Source organism: Epinephelus lanceolatus, chromosome 14 (genome assembly GCF_041903045.1).
Source record: "Epinephelus lanceolatus isolate andai-2023 chromosome 14, ASM4190304v1, whole genome shotgun sequence".
In the NCBI taxonomy this organism is placed as follows: domain Eukaryota; kingdom Metazoa; phylum Chordata; class Actinopteri; order Perciformes; family Serranidae; genus Epinephelus; species Epinephelus lanceolatus.
The window spans coordinates 31,217,656-31,235,630 of record NC_135747.1 but is presented as its reverse complement, the minus strand read 5'-3'; the positions used below and the strand labels follow the sequence as shown (position 1 = coordinate 31,235,630).

Genomic DNA, 17,975 nt, shown 5'->3' with positions numbered 1-17,975 from the left:
GTCAATTGAAGCATGTTACATGTGATGTAGCAGATATAGACTCGCCGTGCTCGCTGTGGGAGGGGTGCTAGAGTGTGCGGTGAGCGGTGTTGATCCTCACAGTGGAGCCTTTCAGAGGCTGAGTCACACTTAGGGCCATCGGGGAGCGAGTACATCCAGGATTTTTTAACTGATCATACAGGAAAAGCTCATTAAAGTAAAGGGAAAAACTTAAACTCAGGCTCCAATTGCAGCTGTGGCAGATATGAAAAACGTTCTTGCACCGTGGATTTTCATCCTCACTTTTGTTTTTGAGACTCACATTTTTTTCCCCTTATGTAATGCTGGCTGAGAGTGGATCTGTGGTGAATTACGAATTTTTCTGAGTGAGTGTGTGTGTGTTTGAGTGTGTGAGTGTGTTCTTTTATGTAGTAGCCTGCTATTTTTACTCCAGACTTGTATACTCGTTTTCGGCCTACAGGAAATGTTACGACCCCATGAATCAAAAAGGGCCTCTCCCTGTGTAACTCCTCCTCAGTTAAAAAACAAACCCTATCCCCATGAAATATGCCCTCTGATGACCTCCGGGCCTTGTCAGGGTTCAGCTCAGGGTCAGTGGTGTCAAGGTCAGGGTTCACAGCACATGGTATGCGTCATAATACCACCCACCAAGCATTTCCAGTAAGTTTCTACACAACTTTATGCATGAAAGTGTTTTTGAAAACAACAAAAACAACATATTTTTTTTACATATCATATCTATAAACAGCCTTAGGTATTACAACTGCAATGTTTATGGGGTTGATTGATAGCACAGCTCAGATAGATAGATAGGAAATGAAGGAGAAAGAAGGGGGGATGACATGCAGCAAAGGGCCGAAGGCTGGAATTGAACCCAGACCACTGCAGGGACTTTATGGGGTGCTATCACGTGAGCTAGAGGTCACCCTGGCTGGAAAAAATACTTAAAGGGATAGTTCAGATCTTCTGAAGTGGGGTTGTATGAGGCACTTATCCATAGTCAGTGTATTACATACAGTAGATGACAGGCTGCATGCTCCCGGTTTGGAGAAGCAGGCAGGAGTAGCGTCACGGAAGCTAAGCAATGTACTGCTGTGGATGGGGACAGCAACAAAATGTATTTAAGTCACCTAAAAAATCTATATCAGTTTAAGTGTATGCTATATTGAGAGTAGTTTCACTGCTTTCCCTTAATATCAGACAGCCTTTGCGACAGGGGAAGCCGTAAACGTCTTCAGTTCCCCATCTATGCCCTCGTCAAAGCCACCAGACTCCATAAAAAAAACACAACTGTTATTTTAGCTCACTGAACTCAGGAGCTGCTGGTCTACCGCTGCCTCGATTGGTTAGTTTGTTAGCGTATTGTGTTGTTTAGGTGAATCAGAAGTAACCTTTTGAAAACACCAAGTCACACAATGATGCAAACAGACTAACCGATCGAGGCAGCTTTAGGCCCCAAACACACAGGAAGCGTTTTGCAGGTTAAAAAACAGGAGGCACACTGCACCGTCTTTTTTGTTACTAAATCGAAAGCCACTGGTAAAAAAACACTTGCTGCACCTTTTTATTGTTGCCAGGCAACCACCTCATCACGTCCTTATCCTTCCTTTATGTATTTTCTCACAGTAATTAGTATCTAGTTCCTAAAATGTTGAGGCAGAGGGAACTTGCTGTAGCTCTGGTTGAGGGTGAGAGGCTGTCAGTAAATAGTTTGTTGGACACAGGGAAACAGAGATCTGTGTGGGTACATGAGTCCCTAAAAAAGAGGCTGGATCATGAGGAGTAGCACCAGTTGGTCCAGGAGCTTCACCTCCATGATGGCCGTTTCTAGGCATATTTTAGGATGACTCAGGGGCAGTTTGACAACCTGCTGTTTATCGTCGAGCCGTATAGCTCTGGGTATCCACCAACCGCTACCACTAATCTCCTCCATTGTTTACCAACTGTAAACTTGTTGTCGTGACCACCACAGAGGGCCCGCCTCTAAAATTATCTGATTGGACAATGGGAAAAAAGAGATGACGTGGGGTGCTTTTCCGGTCTGAGTTGAAGTTTTTTCAAGTCGAGGAGTTCAGAGCGCTCTGGCAAAAATGTCAGGTGCCTGGAGCGCAGAAATGCGAGGTGTGTTGAACGCAAAAAATGTGAGCGAAAAGCTTCAGTCTCATTGAAAACAATTACAAAAAGCCGCCTCCAGCCTTAGACCTTAGCCCAGCTGGGTCCTTAGACCAGCATCCCCTGTGTTCAGCAATGTTAAACTACTGTTTTTCTCAATGGAGTCAAAGACAGTGATATAATCAGAAGTCACTGTCTAATGGCTGAAATACTTTTGCTGCCGCCCTCATCCACAGCAGTACATTGCTAAGCTGTCGTGGCGGGGCTCCTGCCTGCTTCTCCAAACTGGGAGCAGGCCAATTGACTTTCACTGTATGTAGACTATGGGTAAGAACCACACACAACCCCATTTCAAAAGATAAGAACTGTTCCTTTGACACCAGTCTTAATGAAAAATTGGATGAGGTCATTATTTATGTTGTGCTGTGAGGAAGAAATCATCATTCCTCCTTCGTGGAAACTTGCACAGTTCAGTCAGAGAAACTTCCCACAAGAAATTGACCATTTATAGCCAATATTTATACAGTTATATTTGGCAGAAAATGCTCTGCTCTTTGAGGGAGCTCCCAAAAACCCAATGAGGATTCTACTGGAAGAGCTTCCCCTGATAAAGTTACATTATTAATTCGAGAGTAAAGTCAACAAAACCAAAAGCTTCAACACATCAAGAGGAGGCTGGGGTGGAGGTTGGGAGGAAGCCGAGGCGGAAAACGTCTCTACCTGTAAGAATATAATTGGATCTGAAGGGTCAGCTGGTAGCCGCTCAGCTAATGAATGAGCCACTGATGGGAAAGCATGAATAAAGCAGCTGATGCAAGCTCTTTATTTTATTACCTCACCATAGTTAACGCAATGCTCCAGTTTGGAGTTGCAAATGTCGGCTGTTGAGTTGTTCTGTCCACTCATAATATGTCCCTGGGGTGATTGTTAAGTTATGACTCCGATGGGTGGGGACTCGTAAAAACACATTCATGTCATGCTGAGTTGCTGAGAATTAGTTGTGCTCACTGTTATTCTCACAATATTCATATAATAGGAAACATGTAAAGCAACAGATTTTAGTCACAGTTGACCCTCCTTGCTATAAAAGTTGGTAACAAGCATTTAATCAAAGGTTTATAACCAACATGAAAGATATAGAATACCACGTTGCCAAGAGTCTAGTCTTAACGATCCCTCCCTTGGGCTCTTTAACTTGTCATTTGTTTTATCCCTCCCTGTAAATCCGCTATCTAACTATCTACCCATAGTTTATGCTCCTCGGCTTTACCTTGAAACATTTCAAGAGAAATACCGCTTAATTGATAACACGCATGTTTGTGGTGTTAAACGTGCTCCGTGCGTCTCTTGCATCAACTCCATGTAGCCCTTCTTGACAGACCCCGAGGCTATCATCCAGCTGCTTTTGCACAGGATCTCTGTGTGTTTGCATGTTCTGTATAGGATAGGATGTGAGTGTCACCAACCGCCTGGAGCCATACTGCCTCGAGGCTTTGAAGTCATTAGATCCATTGGGGCTGATCTCAGCGTAGAAGTCTTGTCTTTCTCAGTGTAAGTGCTCTTAGAGTGCGTCTAGTTGGCTACAAAACTTCTGCGGCATTGCCAGTTCTCCCTGCCACTTCATGGAGACAGAGGAAAAAGAGGGGAATGAGGGAAATATAATTGTGCCAACCACAAGTGGAATCTGAATGCTGTTCAGTAATATTTTGTGGTTAATGAAACAGATATGTTGTTTCAGTCCTGAACGCTGATTGGCTGAGCCTTGTTTGAAGTTGTGGCAAATACAAGCACCTGTTCATGTGATGGAACTCTGAATCAGGTCAATATTTACTGATTGATGATTAAATGAAAGAAAAGAAAGAACTTGCAGATCAGAAATGTATATGTGAGGTAACTGAGGAAGTGTCACCATTAAAGCTTGTCTTCCAGAGAGCACTGACGGATTTATTCCTCTTTAAAAGACCAACTGAAAAGCGTTGAGCGGTCTGAATTTAGGGGCAGGGATTCTGACATGTCACAGGGTTTGATGTGAACTTGTGACAGTTGCAACAGGTCTGTCATTGTCCTGATGATGTGATGTGATATTTGTCCACACATTGGGATTGGTTGATGCCTTTATTGACGAATGGTGCAAATGTTCAGAATGTTTGTCACTTTTTTTCATCTGTTCACATTCGGTGTGAAAGTTGCCTACTCATAACAAAAACAGAAAGTTTGAAATTGAATATTTTGACATACGAATCAAACAAAGGGCAACCTCCAGGACTGGAAAATTAGGCCAACGTGGAAAACTGTTATAAACTTTACAGCAGAAATAAACATATTTACAGTCTGGTACTAATTTTAGTCTCTATGGCTAATTTCTCTATTACAACTGTAAGGGGGGTGAGTTTTTATATAATTCACCCGTTTAAATTTATTAAGGCTTAAAGTCAGGCTGCTTTGAATGACAGGCTGTCTGCTAATTGTATCTGCAGCTTCTCAGTTAGATCCATCCTGGTTCCTCTACAGTGCTAGCCTCTCGCCCAAATATGGTCATGTCTGGCTCCAAAAAAAAAAAAAAAAAGACATTGCAACAGCCTTAATGCTGAAATCGAGTCCTCAAAACGGGAGTCCACAAACCAATTGGTGACGTCATGGTAGTTACACCCATTATTTTTACAGTCTATGGAATTAACCGTAAAAAAACACCCCCTGTGTGTAAAGGCCTTGACTCATGATTAAAACACTTAAGTGTTTATCTGTGATTTGATCAAAGGTAGGGCTGGGCAGTATGGCCTAAAATCAATATCACGGTATTATTTTGGGGGGATGACAGTATGATATCGTGGTATAGTCTTCTCTCTTTTTTTTTACACCTTAAATAAAACAATTTAAAAAGCCATACAAGTCTAGGATGGAAAATATTTATCATCAGAAGTAAAACGGTGGTTAATCCATTTATTATTGTGTATAAAACGTTATATAGTATGTATAAACGTTTGAGGGAAGAGGGAGGGCCGGCGGCTCCCTCGGGCCTGGGTTTGGTGCGGTCGGCCAGGCCACCTCCATCACGTAGTGAGGGAGGTGCTGCCGGGCCCGTTCTGCCGCCGTAGCCGCAGTACTGCGGTATGAAGGTAACCACAAAAGCAATACCGCGGCTCATGTTTACTGCGGTAAGTTATCGTCACTGCAAATACCGCCCAGCCCTAATTAAAGGTAGCACAAGAAGACTCCTGAGCTAGCTCAATGTTTGACAACAATATTGAGCCAGCTAACAACTTTAACCGCGTCATCCGTAATAGAGCCAACCATTCAAATGTGGAGGAAAAAAATTATCATATCTCTGACCCCATTGCATGCCCTGTTACCCTGTCAGTAAACTGGGTTATGGTTGGTCTCTTTGCTGACAAAAATGTTAGCGTAATGTGAGGAAGCAGAGCCACATGCGGCTCTTTAGCCCCTCTCCAGTGGCTCCTTGTGGCTTTGAAAGAAAATTATACAGAAATGAATAACTGTTATTTTTTGTAATGTTTTCAGTGTTGTAAGCCTGAGGTGATTCTTACATTTTTCAACTTTAAAAATGTGTAGCCTATATACAGATTTTTAAAAATCCTTTCAACATTTAGTCAAACACAATTTGCGTCAAATGTCTGAGGCCTGGCGCCTTTTCCTCTAAAAACGTCACGAGCGATGGCTACAGTAGTCTTGAGTCTCCGTAGCTGGACTAGCTGTAGAGTCCAAATCCAAAAAGGGAAAAGTCCCAGGGGAAAAATAGAGAATGTAATAGTGTGGACAAATTTGTTTGCTTTCATCGGCAACGCTGCAAAGTTAAAGTACCAAACATTCAAAAACAGCCCACTGCAGAGTCGCCACCTTGTGGTAAAACATATTAATGAATGCAAATTCAGATCTATTAGTAATGTTGACTGGCTAAATTTGACTTAATAGACTGTTACTAGGCTCAGATATGTGTTGCAGCTACAGACAATTTTTTTTTCTTTTTTGGCCAAAACTGTCTCTTTTAATAGTGACAATCAAGACCAGGAGTGAGGCTGTTTGTTACTGTAAAATGCAGCTGCCTTACAGTTATGTTAGCGTGTCAAGCGTGAAACATCGATTCTCCATGGCAGTTTATTTTAAGAGTCATGGGCTGTGTGTGAAATTTGAATTTGAACAAACAATTTTGAATTTTGTTTTTGAGAAAGTGACAGCCCTAATACCAGACAAATTATGCTGTGGCAAAGACAGCTGAAGTGAAGAATTCCACTTTTCCTTTGTGTATAAAAAAAGACTGTTCTATCTCTTTATTCAGAAGTGTTTTACTGTTTTACATTCAGTCACTGACAACCTGTTAAAATTGGCCAATCCTGTGGGCTCCTGTGTAAAAAACAAAACACTTGTGTGTAAAGGTCAAAACAACACAGTGTATAGAGTTACGCAAAAGTGAAAGCAGAAAGTTATTTGCATTTTGGAGCTCCCAGACACATCTCAAGCAGCACTAATGGAAAACTTGATCCACCCCCTGCTCTCACTTTGACAGATACAAACACATGTATGCGCTCAAACCTACACACACCCTGACACACATATAAAGATATGCTCAACCCGCCTGCCTGCCTCTGTCCTCGTGCCATTGTCTTTATTAGGGGATACTGGTTAGCGGGGCAGATTTTCCAGCCCCTTGCGGGCGAATTGTCTAACAAGGCAGACCATTTCCAGCAAGCCCTTGGCCCCCCGCCACCCAAATGAAGACCACATTTCTGCAGCAGCCTAAACTGTCTGTCTGCCGTCTGAAGGGAAGCACAGTCTGTTAGGGCAAGATAGGATCTCGGTGCACTTCAAAGCCGTGTGGGCTGCAGTGCTCACATCCTGTCTGTGACTGACATCACTACACGTATGGAGAATGACTTCAAACCCGAGGTATTAGGTAGCAGCTCGGGAGCACGGCTCCTGAGCCGCTGAGCCACAGCTGAGAGCAGGACACCCAGAAAGTGACCACCTGCTGCCTCTCCATCAAACTCTTAGATGTGGAGAGGCCACTTCGATTTGTATCAATACAAAAGCACCTATGCAGCCGAACAATTCTCTAACTGAGGTAAGCTGATGGGTTATCAGCAGCTGGTGGTTTTCCCATCCATCACGGACTAATGCTCTCGGTTTCGGCTCAACAGAAACTATTTTGCTCTTCTCCCATGAAAGTGCGCTCGATGATATATTAGGGGCAGGGATATTATTGATATGTTATGAATGGAAATCAATAATAACTGAACACTAATTCATCATGATTACAAATATTAAGTGGCCCGCACCCGCTGCACACACAGCTGTGGCAGCAACACAAAGCCCTCGTAACCTAGCAACAGCTTCTCCATAACAAGACCACTTTATTTCTAGGTATGTTGGACCGGAGAGCACTGATACTGCATGTGGGCCATGAAAACCTCGCATGAGGTAACTCCATTATTCCAAACATGGTCAATAAGTGCAGTGTATTTCAACATGAAACTTAAATATGAGATAAAAATGTTCATTTTAAGAAAAATAAACAAAATGTTCCTGGTGCAAAATTACGAACGCTCATAATTCATGTCGTGACAATTAACTTCTTCTTTGTGATACATTCATATTGAGCAACGAGGTGACAGAGAGCGCTGTGAGAGAACAGAGGCATGCATGAGATACAGTAGAGGAAGAGATGGAGCTGTGATAAGTGTTTGCGGAGGAAGAGTATAGTGTGGTGTGTTTGTCTGTGTGTATTTGTGCGCACAAGCGAGAGATTACTCATGTGTTTATGAGAAATAAGAGTATGGGAGGATGAAGGGAAATCGAGAGACGTAAAGGGGCAGAGATAAGATTTTCCCATGTGACCCTCCTCCCTGGAGCAGTGGCTACATCTGTGCAATCACCCCCAGCCAGTGCGGACTCTCTGCTGGCCCCAGTCACCTCCCCCGAAACCCCCCAATGCATTCCTGCTCCAGCTGTGGCTCTCCTCCTCCTCCTCCTCCTCCTCCTTGTTCTCCTTGGTTCTTCTCCTCTTCCTGCTTACTACCATGCTCTCCGACCACTCCTCTTAGCCCCCACACTCACTCACTCGCTCACTTGCTTAGGCCTGGGAGTAATTATGAGCCCATTGCCAGGAGGAGGAAAGACGGAAAGGAAAGCAGGGGGAGAAAAAAAAAAAAAGGGAATTGTCTGGAAAACAACTGCTCTCTTACCCCTTGTTCCGATTCCAGGGGCTCAGCTTTGACTCGGACTGCAGGCATTCCGTCAAGCATTAACATCCTGTTTCTTAGGCTGCCTGCAAAAGGAAACAGAGGAGGTGTAAGACGGGTGTTTTAGCATGACTAAGCAGGTCCCACACTCGGCTATTCACACATGGACATCTACGATGTTGTGCCTGCACCCACTGAGAGATAAACACATTTTAAATAGACACGAATTCATGTTTGGAAACCGTCAGAAGCTGACAGACAAAAGATGCACGCAAACTGGGTAAACTCAGTCGGTGCGCAGCATGACTCCCTCTTCTACATAATAAAGATTTTCAATTGCCTGGTGGGCTGCTGCAGGGCTAATAACACTTCATAACGCTGGATAAAATCCTCTTAAGACTTCAATGGAATACAAATACTTGCTTTGATATACAGCAACGGCAACAGCACTGCCACAATGTCTTCCCTAACCGTTGACATAATAAAATAATAATTGATACTTGGAGACAGATTTTTGACACTCCTAAAGATAGTACTTCATACTCATGATGATGTCTGTTATATTAATGCCACAATATGACACATGCAAACACACAAAAACACACTTCTTAGCACAACTATACATTCATGCTTCCCTCTGCTGCCTCTGCAAAGTGGGCAGCGGTGCCCGGCTCCTCAGCTCCGTGCTGTGGCTTTAAGAGGGATACTCAGATGGAGCCAATGACAACAATGCATGTTCCCCGTATCCCTCAGTTAGGGCCGACCTGAGGTAACCCTTCCCTCTTATTATTTTAGCAGCAGTACATGGAGGAATGCAAGCAAGGCAAATAGACTCTAAACATCTCTATTACTCTCCACTGCTGGCACCAGCAGCGGGACGTGTGGCCCAATCCTCGCAGTCAGCAGCGCCGCAGCCACCCTGACCGCTCTCATGCGGAGGAAAACAAGCCCAGCCAATCACAAATGACATACAGCCTTTCTCCGCAGTTGGTTGCCTCATCATCGAACTACATTAACCATCTCTACATCCATGAGGCCTGTCCAATAATTAAGATTTTGTTTTTTACTCACCAGAAAATCCACTCAAGATGGTTAACAAAAACATTTCTTTTTTTACAGATTTAAATAATGGAGAAAAAAATAATAATTTAAAGCCAAGTATTGTTCCCGCTACCTCTTAGATTCTCAAGCGAAAGGGCTAAATCCTGACTGTGTTTGTGTGTGAGGGAGGGAGGTAGAGAAAGAGGGAGGATTTACTCTCTCAATCTGCAACCCCCCCAGATCTCGCCTCTCAGGTCTAAGTCCCTCAGGTACCCTGGCTGTGCTGCTATTGTATTGTTGTCCAGGATGTCCTTCGGCTTCAGGTCTTGGTAGGCCCAGATAGCGTTGCCATAGTAACGGCTGGGGCGGGTGGAGCTGCAGCCTCGGTCCAGCCTCAAGCCATGTGTTGAGGAGAAGAAGCGAGAGAGGAGGCAGAAAGTGAGGTTTGTTTTGCTCGAGATGACCATCGCTCTGATGTTTTATCCTTCTCGGAGACTAAATTATATTTTTAAAAAGGATAAAATCTTGATTTTCTCGTGGGGTATATTTAACTTTCTCCAAATGGTTCATTTTTGAGCGTCAGAAAAGTTAAATTCGTCCAAACTTATTTGTTGTCCGCACTCCTTTTACTGAGTGTCGAAACACTTTTCAATTTTTAAGAGCATGTCAGAATTTCATATTTCTCGAAAGCAGCAAGCATCCAGTTCAGTTAATCCAGTGGTTTGTGATCACCTTCCTAATGAACTGGCCTGCAGCAGGCTATTCATAGGAAATCAATGGCTATTGCATACCTCTGCCTGTGACTGCAATGACCAAAGAGCTAACAGCAGTGAGAGACACCTAACACTGAGTAATGAGCTAACAGAGTGGCGCTGCGTATTGAAGAGGTCATGTCGAAACACTTTGACCGAAGTCAACTGTCATCTGGAACACGTCTGCCGCTTCGGGATAACAAACCGAAAAGATAACAAGATGAACAAAGATTGAGTTTGAAATGAGGAGAATTTGTTCAAGGTAATAAACCAAAGTGTATCCAGGATTCTCTATCACTAAATTTGGTCTGCTGGCAGCAGGCTTAGGCAACCAGCAGTGTGCTGTCCATCAGCGGTATGAGGCTCTGTGTGTGGGAGATGGAGAGAGGGAGGGGGGGTTAGAGGGAAACAGGGTAGATTAAGATCACCTTTCCATTTGCTGCACTCTGAAATGAAATGGCCATCCCAGGTGTGTGGGGGAGTTGGATGGAGAGAGGAGGGCGGTGGAGTGTTGAGGCATCTCATTTCTCTCTCCTACCTGCCCTCCCGTCCCCACCAAAATCCCTGGAATGAAAAAAAGAAAAAAGGTAAAGGGAGCAGGTGAAGATTGAAGCCTGTCCTTGCAGCAAGAAAATGCTTCAAATGTACATGTTTCAGTGTCTGCTGCTCTCTTTGCTTCTCTGTTTGTGCTTATTTATGTGTCTGCTAATGCATTTCCAAGTATGAACTGTAACTCCCACCACATAGCCGCATCTATGACCTCAGGTCCACTATCTCAGAGTTCGCTGATCGCCATCAGCGCTGTGCTGATGGAGGCGATAGCAACGAGCTGGAGTGGAAAGATAGAGCCCGGGCGAACCGACCCTGAACACACTACCTGGATCAATTAGAGGTGACAAACCTCCTTAGGAAAATGTCACTCTGAGACCAAATGATGACCTCATACACTAGTGACATCATCCGTACTGACGCATGTGGAGATGTTCACACACACACCATATAAACCCAGAGGATTTCATAAGGAATCATGTAAAAATGCTAATAAGTCTACAAAACCCGTCAGTGAGACAAGTTTAATTTTATATGACCTGAGCTGTGAGTTCATGTTATCTCAGCATACTGTATGTGTGTGTGAAAGGACATAGGTTTCATTCCAACATGGAGGGGCAAAAGGTGGGGATCGTCTGCTAGAAAATTTTGATCGTCAGACACTTAATTTCCTGCATTCTGGTGCATTTTATTGCATCAATTTTGCCTTTTCTGCACCAATTTATGGTGTTTATGTCTTTAATTTTGTCAAAGTAAAAGTCCTCTGCTAGTTAAGTGTTTTTATTTGGGGGAAAAACGTACATATTCTAAATATTAAAAGGGGATGTGTCCCCTGCATCACCCTCGAAAAATGAAGACAGATCCTGCTTAAAGGGCAAGTTCAGTTTATTTCATCCTGGACACTATTTCCTATGTTTTTGTGTATAAGTGACTAATGTGAACAACAGTTATTGAAATTGGTCCAGTATCGAGCATGACTGCGGCAGCCAGCAGTGACGAAACACGCTGCGATGTAACCACTTGGGGCAATTGTGCACCGTCAGTTTACGTCCACTAAAAGTGCTTGTTTTTGCCACTGACAGGCTCAGATTGTTCTTATAAATGTTTGACAACATTATAGAAAAGATCCAAACAGAGATAGACCTCTTTGTTAAAGAGCAAGATTGTTTTTTTGTAACCAGAAACAGCCCCAAAATTGCTATCGTCAAATATACCAGACTCCATTTAAAAAACGTGTAATTTTATCATCTTAAAACACGCTTCATTCAAAGACGACAGGAGCTAAATAAAACTCAAATACCATCTTGGTTTGTCACTTCCACTATTCCAGTAATCACCAACTCTGGTTTGGTTAAAATTAACCCTTAAATCACAGAGTTCATTGTGAAAATATGCTGCCTCAATACACGCTAAAATTACTGTTTATTTAAATGGAGTCTGGTTGGCTTGATGATAGCAATTTTGGGGCTGTTTCTGGTTAAACAAAAATGATCTTTAACAAAAAGGTCTATCTCTATAGGGACCCTTTTCAAAATGGTGTCAGACATCTATAATAGCAATCTGAGCCTGTCAGTGGCAAAAACAAACACTTTAAGTGGATGTAAATTGACGGTGCTCAATTGCCCTGAGTGGTTACATTACAGCCTGTTTTGCGGCTGCCAGCTGCAGTGGTTTTGGTAAACGCTAGACCCGTTTCAAAAATTGTTGTTCCTATTAGTCACTTAGACACAAAAATGTTGGAAAATGGGATCCAGGTTGAAACGTACCAAAGTTACCCTTTAAAACTGCCTCTGAGTGTTCACACAAACACCAACGAAATATTTTTTTTGTTTTGTTTTGTTTTGTTTTGTTTAAGTAAAAGTTGAGCCTAAACAAACTCCTGAGACCAGATTTAGTATCTGGCTGTGTGTACCATCTCTCTGTTTTCTCCCATCTCCACCTCATGTGCACATACTTGCACATATACACACACGAACACCACACGCCCTGAAACACACTGTAACAGACGGGCCCCGCCAATGCTTTGTTCCCATGTCGAGCGCCCAGAGCAACTGGGTGCATCTGTGTCACAGAGGCTGGACCTGCTGCCATGGGCTGGGATGGAAGAGAGATGGAAGAGGGTGAAGGGGGGGGAAGGAAAGGAAAGGGGGCAATGAATTATAGGGGATACATGAGGAAGTGTTAAGGAAGGTGATAGCAAGAGAAGTGAGTGAGGGCGGGGGCTTGTTGAAGAGTGCAGAGTTGCTGGCAGGAGCAGTGGTTAGGGGAAGCAACCAAGGGGAGTTGAAGAGGTTGAGGAGAGGGGGGGTGTTTAGTGGGGAGGAGGAGGAGGAGGGGCGGGAGTCAGAGAAGCGAGAGAGGGTAGAGAGGGGATATGGAACCCAGCCAAGGCCCGGTCGAGCGCAAAGCACACGGTGCAAGAATGCCAACAGACCCCCTCCCACCTGGTCCTCTACCAAAGAGGAGAGAAAGAAAAAGGGGACGCGAGAAGAAGGAAGCAGCGGGGAAAAACATTTCTAAATGTTGCAAATCAGAAACAAATGATTATGTAGTGATATAAGTGTGAATGCATAAAGAGGACGGAGCTGCAGATGATGTGAGATGAGCTTTTCCTGTGTTTTTCCTGTATTGTGTGCCGCTGGCCTCTTTGCCGCGGCTCACTTCCCTCTTCTGTGCCCCTGGACACCCCAATGTGACACATTGGCCTGATAACCAGCCTACAACTCACCAGCACACTCCTCCGCTTCCTCTCTTTTGACTCACCCAGTGCAGCAACTTTAAGTAAACTAGTGAAAGCTGACTGCGTTCACAACATGCTAAGAAAATGCTTCCTAGAAAAAAAAAAGCATTGGCTGAGTGACACTTAGCAGACCCTGGAAAATAAGCGTCTAATATATGTTCAGCAATAAAACATTTATGTGGTCTGCCAGCGGTGAAGACACAATAGAGCCACAGCTGAATCACAGCTGATTTTCGATCTCAGCCTCAGTCTGCTTCATGTTAAGCTGTGTCTGCTCATGACCTCATCTTGTTGGCCTCATTCTGCTCTTGAGAGCCCATTCAAATAGTTCCCTGCAGAGTTACTGCTTAAAGAGTAACTGCACCCAGGCAAATAACGGTGGTTTGAGTGGTCAAAGATTCAGAAGACTTGAACCTTCAACCCACAGAGGTCAGAACTGCTCTACAAAGCCAAAACACATAAACAAGTATTAAATCAAAACCAGCGTTGGGGTTTTTTTTACATCTATTTTATTGTATTAAGAAAACTATACCAAAGAAATGTGTAAATTTAAGTATGTAGTATTTGTAAGAATGGTACAACAAACCTTAACAGCCAGGCTAAAGCTAAAGCTAATTTGCCAACTTTTTCTGACCTTTCCTATTATCACAAAATCAGTTTTAGGCATTCTGCCTTTCCATAATTGAGTTTTTCTACACCACATTTATAAGTCAGAGGTAAAATGTAATCATAATGGATAAAAAACCTAAAAGCTGGCACACTTAGATAGCAATGATGTTAATCATCTTCAAGAGGTACAAAGTTAAGACTGAATACCTGTATTCATATATGTAACAAGCTTTGGCTAAGTAGCCTTCAGATTCTTTTTTCTAAATTCATAGTTTGTAGTTACTAGTGTGTGCTGCAATGCAACTCAAAAATCTCTGACCTTTGCTCCCACAGCGTGTGTTTGTCCTCTGTTCAGACAAAAACTTAACATGAATTGGATTTCTATAAAGCTGCGCAGTCATAAAAGAAAGATTCAAGTCTCTCCGAATCGAAGCAGCAGAGATGGAAATATCGTGACTTTTAGCCCTTAGTATGTGTCAAACTCAAACACATTGCCCATAATGCAACTAGAGATGTAAAATGCATTAATCTGGATATGGGTGCAACGTGAAAACATCAATACATAAACTCATCTTTAAAGGTATACTATGCAGGATTGTTGGTTACTGTTTGTAAAGACACCAGCGAAAGTGAAAGTAAACGCCGACCCCTGATTCACTCTGGTTTGGCATTTCACCTTGCTATAGTTGCATTTTCTTTGGCTGTGTCTCTTGGATGCCTGCTGCTTACCTCCTAGCACCTGGTCTATACCTTTTTTTTAAAGTCACAAGCTCTCACCTGATGCCTGTGGGGGTACACGCCCATAAATATCCCGAGTGTAGAGATTGAGAAAATAAGGAAATACAAGCAGAGGGCTGAGTCTCTGCTGCCACACACTTCATGTGGTTCATGAGTAATGATTAAGAGGAATTAAATCTGTAAATCTATAAAACATGCATTCATTTTGAAAGTAGCATAGCACGCCTGCGTTCCCATTTCTGTCCAAGCATACCTCATACTTTCAAACAGCCTAATGTGGAATTCATACTTCTGTGTTGAATCAACAGCGTAGCTACAGCGTAAGCTCCATGTCGACACAGAGCCTACGCCGTAGCCTGACGTGCACCTCCCCAGAAATGTAACTACATATCGTGGTGACACAGACCTCCTGTCTATTTTTGTAAGCTGAAACCATTTCCCTCAGTGGAAACAAAGCTTTTATTTACTTTAATTTCACAGATAAGACACAATAAATTGTGAAGACAATAAAGCCTCCATAAAAATAGCATTTTAAGTCTTGTGTGTGATTTATCCTGGCTTCATATGAGCAGAGGAAATCTCCGCTTGTCGCTAGGCTAATTTATACAATGTAAAATGCCATAGGCTTGTGCTAACAACGTTAGCATGTTGTATTTATTTGGAAAAATATTTAGTATAAGACAGTTGTTATGTCTGTGAACCTTGTGAGTTGTAATGGAGTTGAATTTTGTGACGTTACCTTTGTTAGATGTTGCTGTTGTCCCTGGCTTTATATGAGTAAAGGAAAAGTCTGTTAGTTGCTAGCTAATTTATACAATGTAAAATGCCATAGGCTTGTGCTAAAAACGTTAGCATGTTGTATTTTTGGGGAAAATGTGTCCAGATAAAGACAAGTGTTGGTCTGTGAATGCTGTCAGTTATAACAAAGCTGATTTGTCTCTATTAAGCCATATTTAATGTGTGTTTAATGTGTGTTTTGAATCAACTAAACTTCACAGAAACCTCACAGACACACCACTGCACAAGTATAAATGCTCACAACGGCGTAGGCGACGTACGTAGGCTATAGTGTCGGGTCTGCCGCACAACTATAAATCCCACTTAACGCCAGGCAGACAATGGCAAAGGGCTGAGTACAAGATAATAAAGATATTTACTAATATCGCCTCCTATTGATTGCAGGCTCCCGAATTCAACAGAATCATATTGTGGCAGATTTTATGATTTCAGTAAAATATTCAATTGTTGTCCAAAGTATTGCTATAACATGTTATCCTTATGAAACCCTGAAATGCATCCAATATATTCTATAGACCCTCCCTTGATGGTAAATGTCCACATCTTTAAACTTGATGTCGCTAACTTGTAAAATTTTGTCTCCAACCTCTGACACCATCAGGGCTGTGATGGGTCATGTTGTGTTTCTTTTCACCTTGTTGAGCTTTGTTGTTCTGTGTATGGACATTGAGAACAATAAAAAGTCAGAGTCCTTGTACGTGCCCACACACTTGGCCAATACAGCTGATTCTGATTCTGATCAAGGCTCATTTCGTCAGACTTGATAAAACTTCCTCCAGAGCCACAGAAGATACATAACAACTCTTTGTACAGGCTGACGAGTGCTCCCCGTGACGAGCAAACTGACCTTTAAAATCAGCGGAGTTTCCCTTTAAAGAACAACACCTACCAGGTAAACAGTGATGATGCTGTTTGTTATGTGTGCGTCCGTGTGAGCAAGGTGGGGATGTGTGTTTTCCCTCAGACTTCACTCCTGGATGTACTGACATGGACATAGACTGTTTTTTTCTAATCATTCCTGGCACTCTGTGAATGGTCTCAGAATTTCCATTTCATAAGCCGTATTTTCCTTGGCAGGAGCAGCAAGCGAAGTCTTTTGGATGCTTCTGGGACATTTTTGAACAGGGCTCAAGAGAGCAGAGTGCTGCTACCTCACTGCTCATAGAAGTGTGGACTTCTCTAACCCCCGACAAGCACAATGGCATCAAACCACAGTTTATATGCACTACCCTTTGAAAAAACAAGTTCCCTTTAGGGTTAAAAACCCCTTAGAGATGCACTCAACTGATGCACTTTACCTCAAAACACCCTGCCCTTTTCCTCTGGGAATAAATCAGTTCCACAGAGGGAAAGCACGGCTTTCTTCATGAACACAGTTATTATTAGACAGAATACACTCCTCGTATATTGGATGTTTTCATCTCTAGGACATACAGCCGAATGTGGGGAGCTTATCAGGTCCCATCAATTTAAACTGAATGTCATTCTCTATCTGTCTGATGCTATCCAGCCTTCACTTGTTGTTGAATTTGATGTGCTGTACATGAATGACTGGGCTCCCCACCGCACTCAAACATGCACCCTGCTATTCAGAAACCATCCAATGATTCCATTTCTTGACGTCACAAAACTCAGCTGCACAATAAACACATAATAGAGGATGATTTTATTCAAAGAGCCGTCACCAGCAACAAAATACTCTAAGACTCATCACTTTATGGATATGCCTTGCAGGACCACTTCTAAAGCTGGCTGTGAGGGAGGATGTTATCGACAAAATGCTTGTCAAAAAATGCCATGTACAGGAAAAAAATAAGCATTTCTAAAAACCAAAGACACGGAGGAGAATAGACTGAGACAGCCCCAAAGACGGACAGTAAACCCATTTGCACAGGCTGAATGGACACGGTAAAGGGGGAGTATTGATCTGATTGATCCATACGTCAGAATACAAATCAAGCTCCTTTGTGGTGGAACTCAGCTTTGAGAAAAACCTCAAATAATGTGACCCAGATTAGAAAAACAAGCACATTGGGGAACTCTTCACAGATCACACACATTTGCTTTTAAAGTTTTAAATGGTGTATTTCACTGTTTATTGGACAGTTAGTTATTGAATTTTGTGCAAAGCAGAATAGGTGCTGTATAAGGTCAAATGAGCCGGGGCTCAGGGGGTTTGATGCAGTATCTGCTATCTGTCCAGGGCTGCAAAATTAAGCCAGTGCAGAAGTGCCAAAAACTGCAGTTCCTCTAACGGCAACTTGAGGCTGCCTCCAAGAGCAAGTCCCCATAGACCTTCATGTTAAAATGCCCTTCTTTAAAGCAGAAATTAATTATTTTTTATATGTTTTAAGGCTTAAAGCTATAATTAAGGGCACGACTGCTTTGAGTCACAGGTGGATGCCATCCACTGACAAGATGGAGGGCAAGATGGCGGCACGC

The 17,975-nt window shown here is 42.9% G+C and overlaps 1 protein-coding gene across 3 annotated transcripts in view; it reads right to left on the bottom strand.

The window, feature by feature from the left end:
• klf12b (Kruppel like factor 12b) overlaps positions 1-17,975 on the bottom strand; it is a 64,729-nt gene that overhangs the window by 33,318 nt on the left and 13,436 nt on the right. For all 3 annotated transcript variants that reach the window (XM_033617681.2, XM_033617683.2, XM_033617684.2), the window contains exon 2: positions 8,310-8,392. In XM_033617681.2, the coding sequence (XP_033473572.1) occupies positions 8,310-8,392 (83 nt within the window). The remainder of the gene's footprint in view (positions 1-8,309; positions 8,393-17,975) is intronic.